A 19,841-nucleotide genomic window follows, 5' to 3' on the forward strand; every position below is an offset into this window, starting at 1 on the left:
AATTTTTCCAGCACCATTTGTTGAAAAGGTTATCCTTTCCCCACTGGATTTTGAATTGCCTTAGCACCTTTGTCAAAAATCAGTTGAGCATTACTGGGACTTCCAGGAAGATGGTGAACTAGAACAACACAGGATTTTCTTCTCCTCCAGAAAAACAGCCTAGAAAAACATCTTCTAGGGTTTAGAACATGAGGGGAAGTCTGGACACCGATCCAGAGGGGAGAGGGAAAAAGGAGGATAATCACAATGACAGAATTGAACTGATTGTTGAGGACTCGGCGGGGAGTGGAAATATTTCTGACCCAGGAAAAGGGAGGGGACTGCCAGAGAAGGTTGGAGTACTGCCCCTGAGAAGTTTGAATCGATGTGACTAGGAAAAGACCTTGAATAAAAGGGTCAACTCAGACCAGCAGAATATCTCAGCCTACATGTAGTGTCATGTGTTAAAAACTGCTTTTTGACCTTGAATAAAAGGGAGAAATGGCAAAGACAAATGAGTTTATATGGCTAAGAGTCTTCAAGAAAGAGTCGGGAGGTCATCAGAGGGGTCACGTTTACACACGCCTCAGCAGGATCCCAGAGACAGCCAAAGTAGATACAACTTCAGGTACTGGTGCTCCTGATGGTTACTGAGACCCACAGGTTCTGTGGTCATGGCAAATGGCTCTGTATTTCAGTGCCATGTCAGTGGGCCCTACTTTGGAGTTTGTGTTCCTGAGTGTGATGGAGTTGGACTCAGATGTGAGCTTTCTACACATGCCTCTCTGCCACTTTTACTGAACTTATGGTTGGCGCTAGGGTTGTTGTATACTCAGGAGCCTTGAATCTCTGGACTGTCCATATGCCAGCTGGGCCCTGAGCCTCAGCAGACTTGCAACTCCTACCCTCTGGTTCATTGGACTTACCCAGGTCAGCTAACAGCAAGGTGAAGTTGGTCAACCACCACACCAGGGAACCAAGAGTGTCTACAGCTGCAAGCAGGAGAATTGCATCCATCATCCATGTGGAATCTAAGCCCCCTCTCGATATAGAGGTGGAGTGGACATCAACCATCCCAGGATCCATGGGATGGAGGAATAAAATATGGATTAGAGTGGATTTACTGATATTCTACTATGGAACTATTGTGACTAGTAATGGAAGAAATTGTAACACTGATGTGGAGACAGTGGCCACGGTAGTTGCTGAGGGGAGGGAGAGGGAAGAGGAGATGTGATGTGGGGGCATTTTCAGGGCTTGGAGCTGTCCTAAATGATATTGCAGGGACAGATACTAGACATTGTATATCCTGCCATAACCCTCTTAATGGACTGGGGGAGAGTGTAAACTACAATGTAAACAATCACCCATGTGGTGCAGCAGTGCTCCGAATGTATTCACCAAATGCAATGAATGTTGATGTGGGAGGAGTGGAGTGAGGGGGTGAGGGGTATATGGAAAACTCTTATATTTTTTTATTTAGCATTTAAAAAAATAAATAGATCATGGGAAAAACAAAAAAACAAACCTCATAGCCTCCAGACAGGAAACTATCATATTGATCTGGTCTGTGTTGCAACAAGTAACACTGACCAGGCATTGAACTGAGAGCTGCCAAAGAATGCCATTTGCTGACAGACCAAGGAAGTGCACACAAGAAAATTAAAAATAAATTGGAGAGGCTTTTTCTGGCCTCTATAGCTTCCCTCCCCAAGGACCTAGGAAGTGACTCTACAACCAATTACTGGGTCCAATGCCCAGTTTTGAGCAACCAACAGGAAATCTTGACAATTCAGATTGAGCCAAGAATCAAAGAGCAGTGGTAACACACAACCTCCTGCCACTAAATCCCTACAAAAGAAGAAGAAATTGAGCATCTGCGTAGACTACATCCTAATCAGATGCCTGGATATCTGCAAAAAATTACAAACCACGCTAAGAAAATAGAAGACATGGCCCAAGAAAAGGAATATATCAAAGCTCCAGAGAGATGCAGATTTGGGAGAGCTAATCAGGAAGATGTGCACAAATTTCCAAAATCAAATTAATGAGTTGAAAGACAATAAAGTCAAAGAGAATGACATCAAGAAGACATTGAGTGAGCACAAAGAAGAATTTGAAATCCTGAACAGAAAAGTAACAGAGCTTATGGGAATGAAGGACACAATATGTGGGATCAAAAACACATTTGAGGGAAACGGACTTGGCCCAGTGGTTAAGGCGTCCGTCTACCACATAGGAGGTCCGCGGTTCATACCCCGGGCCTCCTTGACCTGTGTGGAGCTGGCCCATGCGCAGTGCTGATGCGCACAAGGAGTGCCCTGCCACTCAGAGATGTCCCCCGCATAGGGGAGCCCCACGTGCAAGGAGTGCGCCCCATAAGGAGAGCCGCCCAGCGCGAAAGAAAGTGCAGCCTGCCCAGGAATGGTGCCGCCCACACTTCCCGTGCCGCTGACACAACAGAAGCGGACAAAGAAACAAGACGCAGCAAATAGACACAGGGAACAGACAACCGGGGGCGGGGGGGGGGGGAATTAAATAAATAAATAAATAAATCTTTTAAAAAAAACACACACACATTTGAGGCATACAACAGCAGACTTGAAATGATAGAAGAAAGAATAAGTGATACCAAAGACAGAACAGCTAAAATTGAAGAGAGAAAAGAAAGGAGAAAATTGAACAGGGCTCAGAGAGTTGAATGACAACACAAAATGCAACAATATATCTGTCATGGGAGTTCCAGAAGGAGAAGAGAAGGGAAAAGGGGCAGAAAGAGTGTTTGAGAAAATCATAGGTGAAAATTTCCCAACTTTCACGAATGAAATGAACTTACATGTCTAAGAATCACACCATACCCCAATCAGAATAAATCTGAATAAACCTACTCCAAGACACATACCACTCAGAATGTCAAATGTCAAAGATACAGAGAAATTCCCAGAGCAGCAAGGGAGAAGCAAACTATCACGTACAAGGGATGTCCATAAAGACTTAGAGAAGATTTCTCTTCAGAAACCATGGAGGTAAGAAAACAGTGGTATGATACAATTAGGATACTGAAAGAGAAAAACTGCCAGCTGAGAATTCTTTACCCAGCGAAATTGTCCTTCAAATACGAAGATGAGTATAACATATTCACAAAGAAACAAAGACTAAGAGAGTTTGCAAAAAAGAATCCACCTTTGCAGGAAATATTAAAGGGAGCCTTAGAACCTGAAAGAAAAAGACAGGAGAGACAGGCTTGGAGGACAGTATAGAATAACAGAAAGGATAATCAAAAGAGTAAAAAGACAGACAAAAATAAGATACAAAAACCAAAGAATAAAATGGAGGAAGTAAATAGTGCATGTACAGTAATATCATTAAATGTGAATGGATTCAACTCCCCAATAAAAGATACAGACTGACAGAATGGATAAAAAAAAAAAAACATGAGTCATGTATATGCTGCTTACAAGACACTTACCTTAGACCCAGGGATACACACTGGCTGAAAGTGAAATGTTGGAAAAAGATACTCCATGTGAATAGTAACAGAAAAGAGCAGGGGTAGCTATACTAATATCAGACAAAAGAGACTTTAAATGCAAAAATGTTATAAGAGATACAGAAGGCCATTATATATTAATAAAAAGGACAATCCACCAGGAAGATATAAAAGTCATAAATATCTATGTATTTAACCAGAGTGCCCCAAAATACATGAGACAAACTATGGGGAAACCAAAGGGAGAAATAGATATCTCTACAATAATCATTGGAGACTTCAACACCCTACTCACATCATTAGATAGAACAACTGGACGGAAGATCAACAAGGAAACAAAGAACTTGGAAAATATGATAAACGAGTGAGACCTAACAGATATATATAGGACTATATATAACCTGCTGCATCCAAACTCAGCAGGTTACACATTCTTCTCAAGTGCCAATGAATCTTTCTCTAGAATAGACAACAAGTGCCCATGGATCTTTCTCCAGGATAGACCACATGTTAGGGCACAATGCAGCTCTCAATAAATATGAAAAGATTGAAATTATACAAAGCACCTTCTCAGATCATAGTAGAATAAAACTGGAAATCAATAATAAACAGGAAAAAAGTAAATTTGCAAATGTGTGGAGGCTGAACAACACACTCCTAAATAATCAGTAAGTTAAAGAAGAAATTGCTGGGGGCGGCAGACTTGGCCCAGTGGTTAGGGCGTCTGTCTACCACATGGGAGGTCCATGGTTCAAACCCCGGGCCTCCTTGACCCGTGTGCAGCTGGCCCATGCGCAGTACTGATGCACACAAGGAGTGCCCTGCCACGCAGGGGTGTCCCCCGCGTAGGGGAGCCCAACGCGCAAGGAGTGCGCCCCGTAAGGAGAGCCGCCCAGCGCGAAAGAAAGTGCAGCCTGCCCAGGAATGGTGCCGCACACACGGAGAGCTGGCACAGCAAGATGACGCAACAAAAAGAAACAGAGATTCCCGTGCCGCTGACAACAACAGAAGCGGACAAAGAAGATGCAGGAAATAGACACAGAGAAGACAACCAGGGTGGGGGAGCGGGGAAGGGGAGAGAAATAAATAAATCTTTTTAAAAAATTGCAAGTGAAATCAGTAAATATATTGAGACAAATGAAAATGAGAACACAACATATCAAAACTTATGGGATACAGTGAAGGCAGTCTTGAGAGGGAGATTTATAGGCCTAAATGCCCATTTTAAAAAAGAAGAAAGAGCTAAACACAAAGACTTAACTGAACAACTAGAGAAACTAGAGAAAGAACAGCAAACCAATCCCAAAGCAAGCAGAAGGTAAGAAATAATAAAAATTAGAGCAGAAATAAATGAGCAAAAAAAAAAAAAAAATAGAGAAAATCAACAAAACCAAAAGTGTTTCTTTGAGAAAATCAATAAAATTGACAAGCTCTAGCTAGACTAACAGAAAAAGAGAAAAGATGCAAATAAATACAATCAGAAATGAAAGTGTGGAAGTTACAACTGACCCCAAATAAACAAAAAGGTTCATACGAGGATATTATGAGAAACTGTATGCCAACAAACTAGACAACTTAGATGAAATGGACAAATTCCTAGAAATACACAACCAACCTACATTGACACTACAAGAAATATAAGAACCTAACAAATCAATCACATTTAAGGAGACTGAATCCGTCATCAAAAATCTCCCAGCAAAGAAAAGTCCAGGACCAGGTGGCTTCACAGGTGAATTCTTCCAAGCATTTCAAAAAGAATTAACACACCAATCCTCTTTAAGCTCTTCCAAAATATTGAAGAAGAGGGAAAATTACCCAACACATTTTATGAAGCCAACATCACCCTAATACCAAAGCCAGATGAAGATACTACGAGAAAAGAAAATTACAGACCAGTCTCTCTAATGAAATAGATGCAAAAATTCTCAACAAAATACTTCCAGATCAAATCCAACAGCATATCAAAAGACTTATACATCACGACCAAGTAGGATTTATTCCTGATATGCAAGGCTGGTTCAACATAAGAAAATCAATCAATGTGATACACTACATTAACAAATTGAAGGGAAAAAAACAGTTGATAATCTCAGTCGACGCAGAAAAGGCATTCGACAAAATCCAGCATCCTTTTTTGATAGAAACACTTCAAAAGAAAGGAATAGAAGGAAAATTCCTCAATATGATAAAAAGCGTATATGAAAAACCCACAGCCAACATCACAACCAATGTGGAAAGTTTGAAAGCTTTCCCTCTAAGATCAGAAACAAGACAAGGATGCCTACTGTCTCTATTCTTTTTCAATATTGTACTAGAAGTTCTAGCTAGAGCAACTAGGCAAGAAACAAAAAATTTAAAGGCATCCAAATAGGAAAAGAAGAAGTAAAATGCTCACTGTTTGCAGCTGACATGATCCCGTAATTAGAAAATCCTGATGTATCCATGACACTGATACTTGAGCTAATAAATGAGTTTAGCAAAGTGGCAGGATACAAGATCAGCATGCAAAAATCAGTAATGTTTTTGTACACTAGTACTGAACAATCTGAGGAGAAAATCAGGGGGGAAAATCTATTTTCAATAGCAACAAAAGACTCAAATATCTAGGAATTAATTTAACTAAAGAAGTATAGGACCTATATGCAGAAAAATACAAAATAACTCCAAAAGAAATTTTAAAAGACCTAAACAAATGGAAAGACATTCCATGTTCATGGATTGGGAGAATAAATATCATGAAGATGTCAAACTTACCCAAACTGATTTATAGTTTCATGTGCCAGCTGGGCCCTGAGCCTCAGCAGAGTTGCAACACCTACTCTCCAGTTCGTTGGACTTCCCAGGTCAGCTAACAGGGAGGTGAGGATGGTCAGCCACCACACCAGGGAACCAAGAGAGTCTACAGCTGCAAGCAGGAGAATTCCATCCATCAGCCATGTAGGATCTAAGCCCCCTCTCGATTTAGAGGTGGAGTGGACAACACATTCTAGGGTCCGCAGGATGGAGGAATAAAATATGGATTAGAGTAAACTTACTGGCATTCTACTAAGAATTATTGTGACTCTAGCAATGAAATTTTATCATTGATGTGGAGACATTGATCACAGGAGTTGCTGACAGCAGGGAGAGGGAAAAAGGGGTGTGATATTGGGGCATTTCCGGGACTTGGAGTTGTCCACAATGATATTGCAGGGACAGATGCATGACATTATATATTCTGCCATAACCCACTGAATGGTCTGGGAGAGAGTATAAACTACAATATAAACTATAATCCATGCTGTGTAGTAATGCTCCAAAATGTACTCATCAAATGCAATGAATGTACCACACTAATGAAAGAAGTTGTCAATGTGGGTGGAGTGGGGGTGTGGAGAGTTGGGGTATTTGGGAACCTCTTTTTTTTTAATGTAACATTTTGTGTGATCTATGTGTCTTTTTAAAAAGATAATAAAATTTAAAAAGTGAAAGAAAAAAAAAGATAGTACAACTCAACAATAAAAAGACAAACGACCCAATTAAAAAATGGGCAAAAAACTTCAATAGACATTTGTCCAAAGAAGAAATACAAATGGCAAAAAAACATGAAGAAATGGTCAACATCACTAATGATTAGGGAAATGCAAATCAAAACTACAAATGAGGTGGCAGACTTCACCCAGTGGTTAGGGCGTCCGTCTACCACATGGGAGGTCCGCAGTTCAAACCCCAGGCCTCCTTGACCTGTGTGCAGATAGCTGGCCCATGTGCAGTGCTGATCCACGCAAAGAGTGCCGTGCCATGCAGGGTGTCCCCCGCATAGGGGAGCCCCACGCGCAAGGAGTGTGCCCTGTAAGGAGAGCTGCCCAGCGCCAAAGAAAGTGCAGCCTAATTTGTGGGCTGGCCAGTGACATTCCTACTTGTGCTGGAGTAAGTGTGGGGCCTCAGCCTAGAAGGGGGTTATTTCCTCTGAATGAAACCAAAATTGTCTTTCTCTCTGCATCTCTTGCAGGAAGATAAGGATTCTGATACGAAATGAAAGTAGATAGACAGTAATGTATTTTATTCCTGGATCTCTGTTCCAGTCTCTTCCTAACTCAGAAATCTTCTGCGGCCCCCAACTGCTTGAGAGTCCTCTGATTCCGGTCCATTCTCCCTTCCTGACTCATTGCTCACGACTCTTTTGCACCCCAGTCACTCCAGCAAAATCAGGCTTTTTGTCATTTAGTAGATTTGTCCCTCACTCACTAACCTCCATTTCTTTGCACACCCTTCCCTACACCTTGATCCTGTCCTCCCTCAGTGCTACTAGTCAAAATCCTACCCATCCTTTCAGCCTCCTCTCCTTCTATGGAAGCCCTCTCTGATCATTAGAATTTAACCTTCAGCTCCTATAAATACCTAGAGAATGTACAGTGCTGCATGTTTTCTAATTTATTATATACTTGTCTTATATCTACACTCTTTGTTGAGACCAGGGACAGTCTTTGTCTCACCCACTGTTCTTTTGGACATAATAGGCCCTCAATAATCATTTGCTGGATAAATGAATGAATAAATAAAACCCATCCAGCTATGTCCTCAAAACTCATCTACTCAGATTACATTTATTCAGTTGTCCATTCTCCCTTGCTTAAAGTAACTTTATACTTTTGGCTTAATTAAACCCTACCTGATCGTCTTTGAAATATAACCTTGAAAGTAACCTTGAAGAGAATGCGTTGCTCTGTGTGTATGTGTGTGTGTTCCAAGGTTATTAGAGTAATTTACTTAGCAGATAAACAAATGTTTGAAATCACATAAAGTTACTTAAACCTCAAAGAAAAATCATTCCAGTACCTTTATAGGGTTAGTTGAGGAAAAAGTGGAGTGAAGCATCCTAAAATTTGCAGCAGAAGCTTGTCTGCAGTACATCCTCAGACCCTGGATGAAACAGATAACCTGCTCAGTTTGAATTCCAGCATTGCATTTTAGAGTGTGCTGCCCTTCTTCTATTATTTTGAAGACACTAGACAGCTTGGCCAGAGATGCAAGTGTCCTCTCTGAGCAGGCTTTGAAGAGGATGCAGTCTTGGAATTTGAGTGTGAACTTTAACAAATCTTTCTTCTTGGACAAAATGCATTTGGCTTGCTTCACCACCATTCTTCCTTCCTCCAACAGGTGCCAGACACCCTTAAATAGTGATTAAACAAAAGGTGAAAATTCCATTTGTGTGTATGAATGTGACTGTTTGAACACTAATCGATTCTTTTAGTGGAATGTTAAGTAAAAGCACGCAGATACTAGAGGCAGTTATTTAGAGCAGCCAGTCAAAATCCATTTCTAATTTATTGTTTAATGTGATTTCCATGCTAAATCTGCCAACCTCCCCCACAAACTCTCCCTTGCTTCTCTTGCCATCCTCCTTCCCAAACCCTTCGCTTGCTGTTGCACAAGGACATCTGGAAACCAGGGGGAAGAAAAGTGAAAGACAGATGCTGAAAGAATATAATCACAGCATTTGTAGACAAATCTTTGAGTTTATAGAATTAAAAGAAATTTTACATAACCTCTGGATCGAAAACCAAGACATGCTTTTTTTACATTTTAAGTGATTGCTATTGCATAGGAATTGCTGTCTTTTGAAAAGCATTGCTCATGTCTTTCTGGTTGTTAAAGATCTTGTGAAATTTATTTCTATTGTAACATGCCACTATTAAGTGAGAAATTTTTTTCTTTTCTGAAGAACACTGAATTTCCACATGGGCATGTGAACCTCCTGTTAATTAGGAAACTATAAATCCTGTTATCAGCTATAACCAGTTGAGTTGGATCAGGTGTTAAATAGGTTGCCTCTGCAGGACCCATACTTTATTAACTTTTATTATTAGATTCCCCCTTTCCCCCAAACATGGCTGCCACAAATACTGAAATGCACCTTTTATTCATAAGTTTTCTCTAAAAATAATGGATTAAAAGTAGCTCTTCTTTACTGAAAGGACCTGTCTTTGTGCCAGGTACTGGCTAAATACTGGGTTAGCTTATTTTATCCTCCCAACAGCCCCCAGGAAGTTATTCTGTTGTTTTTCCCTACTTACCAGTCGAAAGCTGGGACGCATTTGTTAGTAAATGGAGGCCCTTAAACAACCTGCTCCATTGATAAGTATTCATTCATTCCTTCACCTGATGTTTATTGAGGGCCTCAGATGAGCCAGGTGTTGGCCTTGGCATGCACAGTGATGAGCCAAAACAGTCCTGTCCCCTACCTTCAAGATGTGCACAGACCATACCAGGGGCAGACCAGTCAGTCGGTTCTGCCTTTGTCTTTAGGACTGAGAAACTAAGGAATTTTGGACAAGTCCTGTCTACTCCTTTAGCCTCAGATCTTATTTTTGTAAAATGAGGCAGTTAGATTTAGACAGTTGGTTTTCCAACTTTGTTGTGAATTGGAATCACGTTGTGAATTTGTTTAAAAACATATCTCTTTGGGCTTTTGTCCCCAGATATTTTGATTTAGTAGGCTCTGGCAGGGTCCAGAAATTTGCATTCTAATAAGGACCCAGGTCCCCAAGAACCAGCCTGTGAGAGAGGCTGATGTGGCTGCAGATACCATTAGCACTACCCTGGGTCTGTCTTGTCGTGCCTGTGTCCCCAGCCCCTGGCACAGAGTAGGTGTCAAGAATCATTTGTTGATCATTTGAATGATCTGGTAATTCTTAATCTACACTGTTGCAACACATTTGGTAGGTGGACCTCAGAGACCCTGAACCACCAGAAATTGACCACAATTTTTATTTAGGTTTGTGAGTAGGATTCTTAAGGGCCTTTTGGGCTCTGAATACTCTATGATTTTAGGATTGAAACCAGCTTTTTTCCCTCCCTCTATCAGAAGCACAAACCTATTACTGTATACCTATCTAACCTATATAGTAAAATTTGAGTCCAGTGTCAAGGTGATTTGGTTAGAAGGTACCAATTTATAGTACATTCGTCAATCTATGTGTAAGTTCTGGGAGTGCTCAGCATATACTGTTTATGATTTGGTTTATCTGAGGGTACCTTTTGGTCAGGTAGTGCCATCTGCATTTTATAGGTGGGAAAATTGAGGTGCCTTGTGATAACCATAGCTTGTCCAAGGCCACAGTATTAGGGCTGTTTCAACTAAAAACTAGCGTGGGAGTCAAAGGACCTGACTCTTATCTTTGTTCCTGTTTGTGTGGCCCTGTTTGGGTAGCTTGGCCTTTGGGGCCTTAGTTTCCCCATTTGCAAGATGGGGGTAGTGATGGATTAGTTGTCTCTGAGCAATTGCTTGGCTCAGATGTCTGAGAACCCTCTGGCAGTTGTATGCTTATATATGCAAAACTCCTGAGGTCAGTAAGCTCTGTAGTCTTCTTGTTTTAGGAGAGATGAACTAAAACAGCATAGGTCATCTCTGTAGATCAGGATGGGGGACAGGATGCACATCATTAAGGCAAAGGCAGTGGTGATGGATGAAGCCGTAAGTCTGAAACTCCCAGAATTTTGGAACCTGAATTCTCAACCCTGTCAGTACAGCAAGTCACTGTTTCATTTTGAGAGCAGGAGCTAAGGACTTTACTTCTGTGAGGTCCCTGCTGCGCCCCATTTCAAGAACTATGGGAAGACTTCTACAAGCTTAATAAGGAATTCGAGAATCTTAGACTCTTGAAACATCCTTTAAAGGTTACCTAACCCTTGCTATTCAGATTTTCCTGCATGGACCAGTGGTATCAGCATCACCTGGGAGCTTGTTAGAACTGTGGACCGTGAGTCCCCATCCAAGATTTACTGAATCAGGATCTGATTTAACGAGATCCCCATATGATTCACATGCACACTAAAGTTTCAGAAGCACTAGCTCTAACCCAGCACTTGATGAGCAGTCAAGCATCCTTTTCTGGTCTCCTCCCAAGGTCAGGCAAATTATCATCTCCAAGTCATCCTGTTTCATGTTGGACCAGTCTAGCATTGGAATTTCTCCTGTATTTTAGGCTAACCCAGCAAATATTGAGTATATTCTGCCATTGACACTTACTGTAGCCCCAGGGCCTCATAGAACAAGATAATTTCTTTCTGTTCCCTCAAGGCTTCTCATTTCCTAGTCTTCGTACAACAATGTCTTCTTCATTGTGAATACATTCATTTATATCCCAGTGTGGTATAAACTCGCCAGAGCCAGGCAGGCAACACCAATGAGAGATGAGCGCCAAGTGAAAGGCAGTAAGGAATGATTACAAGGCAGAGCCAACCCCACAGGGCAGCCATTACTAGCCCAGCTGAGAGACAGAGGGAGCTCAGCCCCAGGATCCGTACATCTTTTGGGTTTTCAAGCAAAATAAAAAATCTTGATTTTTTTCATGTGAAATCTCCCTTTTTTTAGGCTGGCAATTTAAAAAGCAAAACAAAACAAAAATCCACCCTTAAAGCCACCAGATTGTTTTTGCTGGGGACCACTTTTGACCCAGAGGCCTCAGGTTTTTGCAATCTTGGATGATAGTTACCTGTTTAGATTGGATACAATAGCTTAGCTTGGACACAGTAGCCCAGGTTTAGGTCTGGTTGCAAAAAGCAGGAAGGATTATCCCCTCCCTCATTCCAGACCCCTAGCTCTCAAATTTGAGTGTGTATCAGTATCACCTGGAGGGCTTGTTAGACTGCAGGTCTCTGGGCCCCACTCCCAGAGTTTCTGCTGCAGAAGGTCTGGGGTGGTGCTCAAAGACTTGGAGTTCCAGCAAGTTCCCTGGTGATGCTGAGGCCTCTCTGGTTCAGGGACCACACTTTGAGAACAGAGTCTTTAGATTCAGCCTCAATTTGCAGAGCCTCTTTAGTACCACTGGTGGCCCACAGTAATCCACTGAAGTTCCCAATGTTTAGGCAGGGGAGGAGGGAAAAGGAATTGGGAGAGAAGACCGGAGAAAGGACAACTAAGCACACCTTGACTGAGCAAGCCTGCCACTGCAGAAGCAGAATATTACCATAATTACCATCACAGGTCCCTCGCCCTCCCCAAGGCTTAGCTTCCCCATCTGTAAATCAGAAGAAACGTGGTGCTAGATCAGCTTCCAAGCAAGTTTGTTTGGGGACTTGATTATTTGTTTTAAACAGAGGAACTTTTTTCACGTGGAATCCCACAGGGAGCCCCAGTATGTAAAACAGACTGATGCATTGCTGCTCTGAATCAGTTGGGAGGGAGTGGAGGCCCTGCTCCCAGCCTCCCCTGCCCAAGCCAGTGTCTAAGGCACCCCCTGTAGAACTGGAGCTCAACGCAGTTGAAACCAGCTGCACTGACTAAATGGTCCCTTAAGGGGCTTCCAGCTCAGCTTCTGAGAACCTAGTTCTAAGAACCCAGAGAAATCTTTGCAGGCATGTGGCCCCTGTTTTTGCAGTTTTCTTGCCTCCCTCTCCCCCCACCTGACAAAGACAGCTAGCTTGCTGACCTTCAGGATTTTCTTGTTGCAAGTCAGAGAGGTCTGTAGGAGAGACAACATCGGGCTTATTTTTATCATTGGAACTGTTGTAGAGATACTGAACCATTGTGGAAAATCTGCCCACACAAGCATCAGCCAGAGACTTAATAAACAGGCGCAGAGATGATTCTATTCTTGTTAGGCTAATACTCTAGCACACCACAGATTCAGGGCCTTCACAGTTAATTACATAGGAAATGGGACTATTGGATTCTGCATGCCACAGAGGCGAGTCTGCAGGATTTTTAATGGGTGAGGTGATTCAAAAAGCCGTTCTCGTTTATGTGAACACAGAAGGCAATGTAATATTACCTTAGGAAGACTCTAACAGAGCCCAGGGCCAAGTCTTTAGACTTGACTGTTGTCCTGGAAAGGCAACAGGGGCCTTCTGCTGACCCCCGCTCCTGGAATGCAGCCTCCTCTAATTAGGGAGGGGCTTTCCTCCCCAGGTACCTAATCAACCCCCCCAAGCCCAGCCCCTGTGTGCTGTGTCCCTTATGGCCACTGTCTATTCGTTTTTACTTGCAGTCATTCAATTGATTGTTTGTACGTTCAAGGCATATTTGTCAAATGTTCACCTTGCCCAGGCCCAGGTCCCTGGGACTGCAGTGCTAACCCCAGCCGACTCCCGCCCTGCCCTAGGTGCTCCACCAGCCCTCTGCCTCTCATTTCTGCTGTCCCAGGCCCAGCCCAAATGCCTTGTTTCCATGAAACTTACTGCCGGATGGAAAGGACTTTTCTCTGGGCCCCTCATCTAAGAGTCACCCTGCCCTGTCCAACTCATAGCCTTTGCAACACTTGAAATGGGCCTAGTCCAAACTGAGATGTGATGCAAGTATAAAATACAGACTGGATTTTGAAGATTTAAAGCAAAAAAAAAAAAAAAAAAGTTATTTTTTATACTGATTATATGTTGAAATTATATTTTAGGTATAATATATTGAGTTAAAATATATTATTAAACTAATTTCACCTGTTTTTTTTAATGTGGCAACTGGAAATTTTAAAGTTACATATGTGACTTGCACATGTGGCTCTTTTATTTCTGTTGATGATGCTACACTTGCCACTTTCTTCCTTGGGTGAAAGGAATCTCTATCCATCTTCTTTCTGTCCTGTTGGTTGTGGGTTCCAGGCAGGTGGGCCCTGTGCCCCCCTCAACCTGCTGACCTCTGCTGTATCTCGCTGTGCCTGGCAGCACTAACAAAGCTGTACTGGGGGACTTAATAAAGGAACAAATAAAAGTGATGACAGGCCTCCAGTTAATACAAGAGGCTCCCTCAGGCAGTATAATTTCTAGGTCTGTTTTCCAAAGATTTATTTCCCCTTTTCGTTTATCACAGTTTTCATCTCTTTTTTTAAGGGCTTACACAATCATCAAAAGAAGACAGTTTTCCCAGGAGATGGGCAGAAGCTGAAAGACTGGCACGACAAGGAGGCCATCAGGAGGGACGCTCAGCGCGTCGGTACGGAGGGCAGAATTGTCCGTGGGGTGCTGGGGGGCCTGTGTGTGTAGGTGATTTGTGTTTGTGTTTAGTGGAAGTGTGTGGACCTCCTGGTGATTCCCTCTCTCCATCTGCCACCATCCTTCCCTGCCTCCCCAGTGCCCCCTCTTTGCCTGTTAGCTGCCCCTTTCTCCACTCACATCACCAGACCCACTGCCTAGAGAATTTGCCCTGCCCCCTTTATTGGATGATAGAAAATGCCTCCCCATCAAGGATATTTTACCACTACAATGAGAAGCAACAATAATAAGTGCCAATATTTGTTGAACACCTGCTGCGAGCAAGGTCCATGTTCTGTGCCTTGTGCACTTTTTTCAGTGAAATCCTGCATCAGCCACTGTGGCCCATTCGACAGGGAAGGAACCTATAGCTCAGAGAAGGGGCTTACTCAGCCCACAGTCTCACAGTGAGAAAGAGGCAGACTTGGGATTTGAGCCTAGACCGGGAGGCAGAGTTGATCCCAAATCATTCAGCCTTGCAGCATGAGATTGAATTCATTTAGTTGGCTTCTGCTAACATTTTCTCCTCTCTTATTTGAAGCAGTTCTTGTTACACTGGGGAGTAGGGAAGAGTTGAGGTGGGGTTGGTACAGAAATTATGTGGAGAATCATCTCCACTAGGATTAGAGGGAGCAGCTCTGAGCCACTGACCAGCCAGGTGACCATCAGATACAGTCCAGCCTTCCTGAGCCTCACTTTCTCCATTTGTCAGTGAAGCTCATGCTTCCTCCTCCGACATCCTCAGAATATTGTTATGAAGGTGAGCAAGTAAAGTGATGGTATGAAATAGTTTTGCAATGCTGGAAATCAGTGTAGAAATATAAGGTAGTGTTTTTTATTCCTTTTTATGCCTGTCAAAAGTACCTATCACTATTGATTTTCTTTTGAAATTACATTAGGACAAAAGCCGATTACAACAAGTCCCTGAATAGAGCTGATCTAAGAACTTAACTGGTGGTCAGGAAAATCTAAGAACATGGCATGCATTTTGTCTGTATGCTAGTGATTTAAAATGAAGGTAGGGTCTGCTTAAATTAAGAAAGGAAACATTCGCCAGGCAGTTAGTTAAACCAGAAGTGTTAGAATATTGGGCAAGAAAAGAGTAAGTGGCAGAAGTGTTTTTAGGAAGCATAACCAGCATTTGTTGAGTGCTCAGTATGTGCCAGGCTTCTTGCCCTGCATTACCTCCTCAATCATCACCCTGAACTTCTTATCCCAATTAATACTAGGGGCAAAAGCCAAGACTTAGAAAAGGCTAAAGGCAAGCCGCAGATGGCACAGCTGGGGAGTAGCAGGACTGGGCTTTAAACTCGGCTCACCTGGCTCCAGGGCCTGACTGCCAAGTCACCCCCACCCCCATTCTGCCATCCTGAACCTTCCTTCCCTCCTCCATAAATGCTCGTCCCCTCGCCCTCTTTGCACTCCCCCTGCAAAAGCTGGAGGAACACTTTATGTCCAAGTATGACGTTTTTCTTTGTGATTTAATCACATTTTTCATCCATCTTCTCCCCCCCCTCCCCATACACAGTACCCCCATATGTGCTGGATAATTAGCCACACTGACTTTGCTCTTTGCCTCTAGGAAATGGAGAACAAGGGAGACCTTACCCCATGACTGATGCTGAGAGAGTGGATCAGGCATACCGAGAAAATGGATTTAACATCTACGTCAGTGATAAAATCTCCCTGAATCGCTCTCTCCCTGATATCCGGCACCCAAAGTGAGTTTAACGTCTCTCATCTTCCGGGATCTAAGGATTTTGCCCCTGGCTCTTAAGAACTAATTAAAGACACAGGCGCATGAAGCACTGCTGGTCTTGTTTCATGGGCACTTTTTGCCAAGATCCAAGTGATCAGCTTCTCCTAGAATTAGAGCTGGTGGGGGGGGTTGGGGCCTAGGGGGGTGATGCTGTCTCCCCAAAGGAGCTGGCGTCCTTCCTGTTTTCAGGCAGTGGGAACATGTCACTTCTGCATTTCCCTTTTTGCGCTGGCTCAGAGGAACTTCAGACTTAAATTTAGAGGACAGTTGCAGTGACAGTGTGTGACATTTTAATTTCTTTTTTAAAATCATTATTGCAGCTATCCTGTGTACCTAGATATTTGTGCCTTTATTATAAGCTGTCTCAAATCATTTTGAGGGAAGACATAGAATGATTATAAAGACAATAAGCATGGCAGCTAATACTCTTTGAACGTGTGGTGTGTGCCAAGCACTTTGTATGCATCATCTCAGTTAATTCTCTAAAGGTTCCTAGGGGATGGGTCCTATATTGATGCCCATTTTACAGATGAGGAAACTGAGGTTTAATGGAATTTCATAGCTCACCTAAAAGTCACATAGTTTATAAAAAGCTAAAACCACACTCTGGACCTTAAGCTATCCTGCCTTCCTATACATTTTAAATTAGGGTTGTTGTGGTGGTGATGGTGATTTTCTAGTAGAGCTGAGGTTCTCAAACTTGATGTGCATTAGAATTACCCAGAAGGGTGTTAAAACACAGGGTATTTATCCTCACCACTATAGTTGCTAATTCATTAGGTCTGGGGTGGGGCCTGAGAACTTGCATTTGATTGAACAAGCTCCCAGGTACTGCTGGTGCTGCTGGTCATGGGACTACACGCTGAGAACAACCACAATAGAAGATTTCAAAATTGCTTCTACACAAAGGCAATACTGAGTAGCCCTGAAGCATGAATTGTTATGCTCAGAAACTGAAAAGGGACAGCCCAGGAAAAGAGAATAAGAGCTACACTTACTAGGTGCTTACTATATACCAGGCATTATTCTAAGCCAGTGGTTCTTGCAGTGTGGTTTCCAAACCAGTAACATCAGCATCAACTGGGAGCTTGTTAGAGATGCAAATTCTCTGGCCCTAGCCCAGATTTTTTCAGAGGGGAAATCAAAACCTTCCAGGGATGGGGGCAGGAGCAGTGATTTGTGCTTTAATAAACGTTCCAAGGATTCTGATGCACACTCACATTTGAGAACCACTATTCTAGACCCTTTAAATGCATGAACTCAGTCAAAACTCTCCAAAATTCTATGAGGGTAGGTACCATTTCTTTCACCATTTCACAGATGAGGAAATGAGGCACAAAATGGTTAAATACTTTGTGTAAGATGACACAGCTGACAAGAGGCAAAGCTTGTATAAGATGGACACAGCTGATAAGAGGTGGAGCCAGAAATTTGAATCCAGAGAGCCTGGATCTAGAGTCCATGTTCTTAATCACTGAGCTGGAACTCAATCTGTAGAGTGCACTAATATAGAATTGATCTTGCAAGCATGTTTGGCTACTTAAAGGATGCTCCATTACCTCTTGTAGTTCCTGCAGCATTCCCGGAGGTGGGCCTTGTAGATGGAGAAGCCAAGACCCACAGAGCTTGGGGAAGACTTGCCCCTAGTTGCACAACTAGGGATCCCCAACTAAAAGGTGTGCTGCTTCCCTGGGTGACCCCTTTCCCAAGGGCCCTCTGTTTGCTTGCTCTGGGGTTGGCAATTTGTTTCCTGGGCTTTACTGCCAAGCCCCAGTTTTCCCATCCAAACCTGAGAGCACAGTTCAGGTATTACTGATGTTACTGTGACTTAACTGTGAGGCTCAGAAACTCAGTTTAGGTGTTTAGCCCCGCAGAATTCAGAATTTTGGACTAATTTCATCTTTCTGGGTCCAGGAAAGAAGTTCATTTGGGTGCACTGCACCCTAACCTCAGCTTTTGTCCTTGTGATACTATGAGTTCTTAACACTGGCTGCTCCTAGGGAGGTTTTAAAAAACTACAAATGCCTGGCCTTGCCCCAGAGCACTAGAATCTGTATCACTGGGGTAGTGTCTGCGTCTCAGTAGTTTTTAAAAACCTCCAAAAGCAATTCTCCCATTCAACCAGGGTTGGGAACCATTTGTGTGAAATAAGAAAGTATTTACAATGAGAGAGAGGGGCTGGATGTGGTCACAATTTTTGTCCATATATCCATTTATTCATTCAAAATACATATTGATGGTCTTCTATATGCCAAGCCTGTGCTTGACTGCGAGAACATAGTGATAAATGAAACATTGTTGCTGCTTCAAGAACGCCTCACAATCTTGTGCAAGGGGTGGAGACAGATGGAGTAAGCAAGTTGTTCCAACACAGTTGAAGACCAGTCATGTGGGTGGGGATACAACTCTTCTTGGGCATCCCTGTTGTTGTGACTTTGGCTCACCTCTTCACTCCTTTTATTCTTCTATTTATCAATTTTTTAAAGTGAAGCATAATGACAAGGAAAATAGCAACTGCCCAATCTTCATAGATACTGGTCTTGAATACTCTTCTTATAATGTCTTTGGTTTTGGTATCAGGGTAATGCTGGCTTCACAGAATGAGTTGGGAAATACTTCATCCTTTTCAAATTTTTGAAGAGTTTGTGCAGGATCTATATTATTTCTTAAATGTTTGGTAGAATTCACCAATGGTCCCATCTTGGCCTGGAGTTTTCTTTGTGGAAAGTTAGCTACAACTTCAACTTCTTTAATAGACATAGGACTATTCAGGTTATCTAGTTCTTTTTGAGTGAACTTGGGTAGATTTTGTCCTCCAAGGAATTTGTCATTCCATCTATGTTGTTGACTGTATAGGCATAAAATTGTTTAGAATATTCCTTTATTTTTATCTTACTAAGACTCTCTATAGATCCTCTCTTATTTCAGGTTTTGTTTCTTTTTCTCCTTATCAGACTAACTAGAGTTTAATCAATTTAATTGACCATCTCAAGGATGGTTTTTTCAGGAAATAGACTTGGCCCAATGGATATGGCGTCTGCCTGCCACATGGGAGGTCCGTGGTTCAAACCCCAGGCCTCCTTGACCCATGTGGAGCTGGCCCATGCACAGTGCTGATGCGTGCAAGGAGTGCCATGCCACGCAGGGGTGTCCCCTGCGTAGGGAAACCCCACATGCAAGGAGAGCACCTAGCACAAAAGAAAGTGCAGCCTGCCCAAGAGTGGCACTGCACACACGGAGAGCTGACGCAGCAAGATGACGCAACAAAAAGAAACACAGGTTCCCAGTGCTGCTGATAAGGATAGAAGTGGTCACAGAAGAACACGCAGCAAATGGACACAGAGAGCAGACAACTGGGGTGGGCGGGCAGGGGAGAGAAATAAATAAAAATAAATAAATCTTTTTTTAAAAAGGATGTTTTTTTCTGTTGTTTTTCTGTTTTCTGTTTCATTGATTTCTGTGCTAACCTTATTTTTTCCTTTTTTCTGCTTACTTTGAATTTGCTCTTCTTTTTCTAGTTTCTTAAGATAGAGGCTGACATTGTCAATTTGAGACCAATTCTTCTTTTCAAATATAGGTATTTAATGCTATAATATTTTCCCTAGTACAGTTCTAGTGGCATCCTACAAATTCTGATATGTTGTATTTTCATTATTATTCAGT

At 42.5% G+C, this 19,841-nt stretch overlaps 1 protein-coding gene across 1 annotated transcript in view; it reads left to right on the forward strand.

Moving 5' to 3' along the window:
* Nucleotides 1–19,841, forward strand: part of GALNT10 (polypeptide N-acetylgalactosaminyltransferase 10) — a 238,344-nt gene that overhangs the window by 91,449 nt on the left and 127,054 nt on the right. The window contains exons 2-3 of the mRNA XM_004482601.5: nt 14,279–14,381; nt 16,002–16,140. Coding sequence (XP_004482658.1) covers nt 14,279–14,381; nt 16,002–16,140 — 242 coding nt within the window. The remainder of the gene's footprint in view (nt 1–14,278; nt 14,382–16,001; nt 16,141–19,841) is intronic.

This window comes from Dasypus novemcinctus, chromosome 2 (genome assembly GCF_030445035.2).
Source record: "Dasypus novemcinctus isolate mDasNov1 chromosome 2, mDasNov1.1.hap2, whole genome shotgun sequence".
Lineage (NCBI taxonomy): Eukaryota > Metazoa > Chordata > Mammalia > Cingulata > Dasypodidae > Dasypus > Dasypus novemcinctus.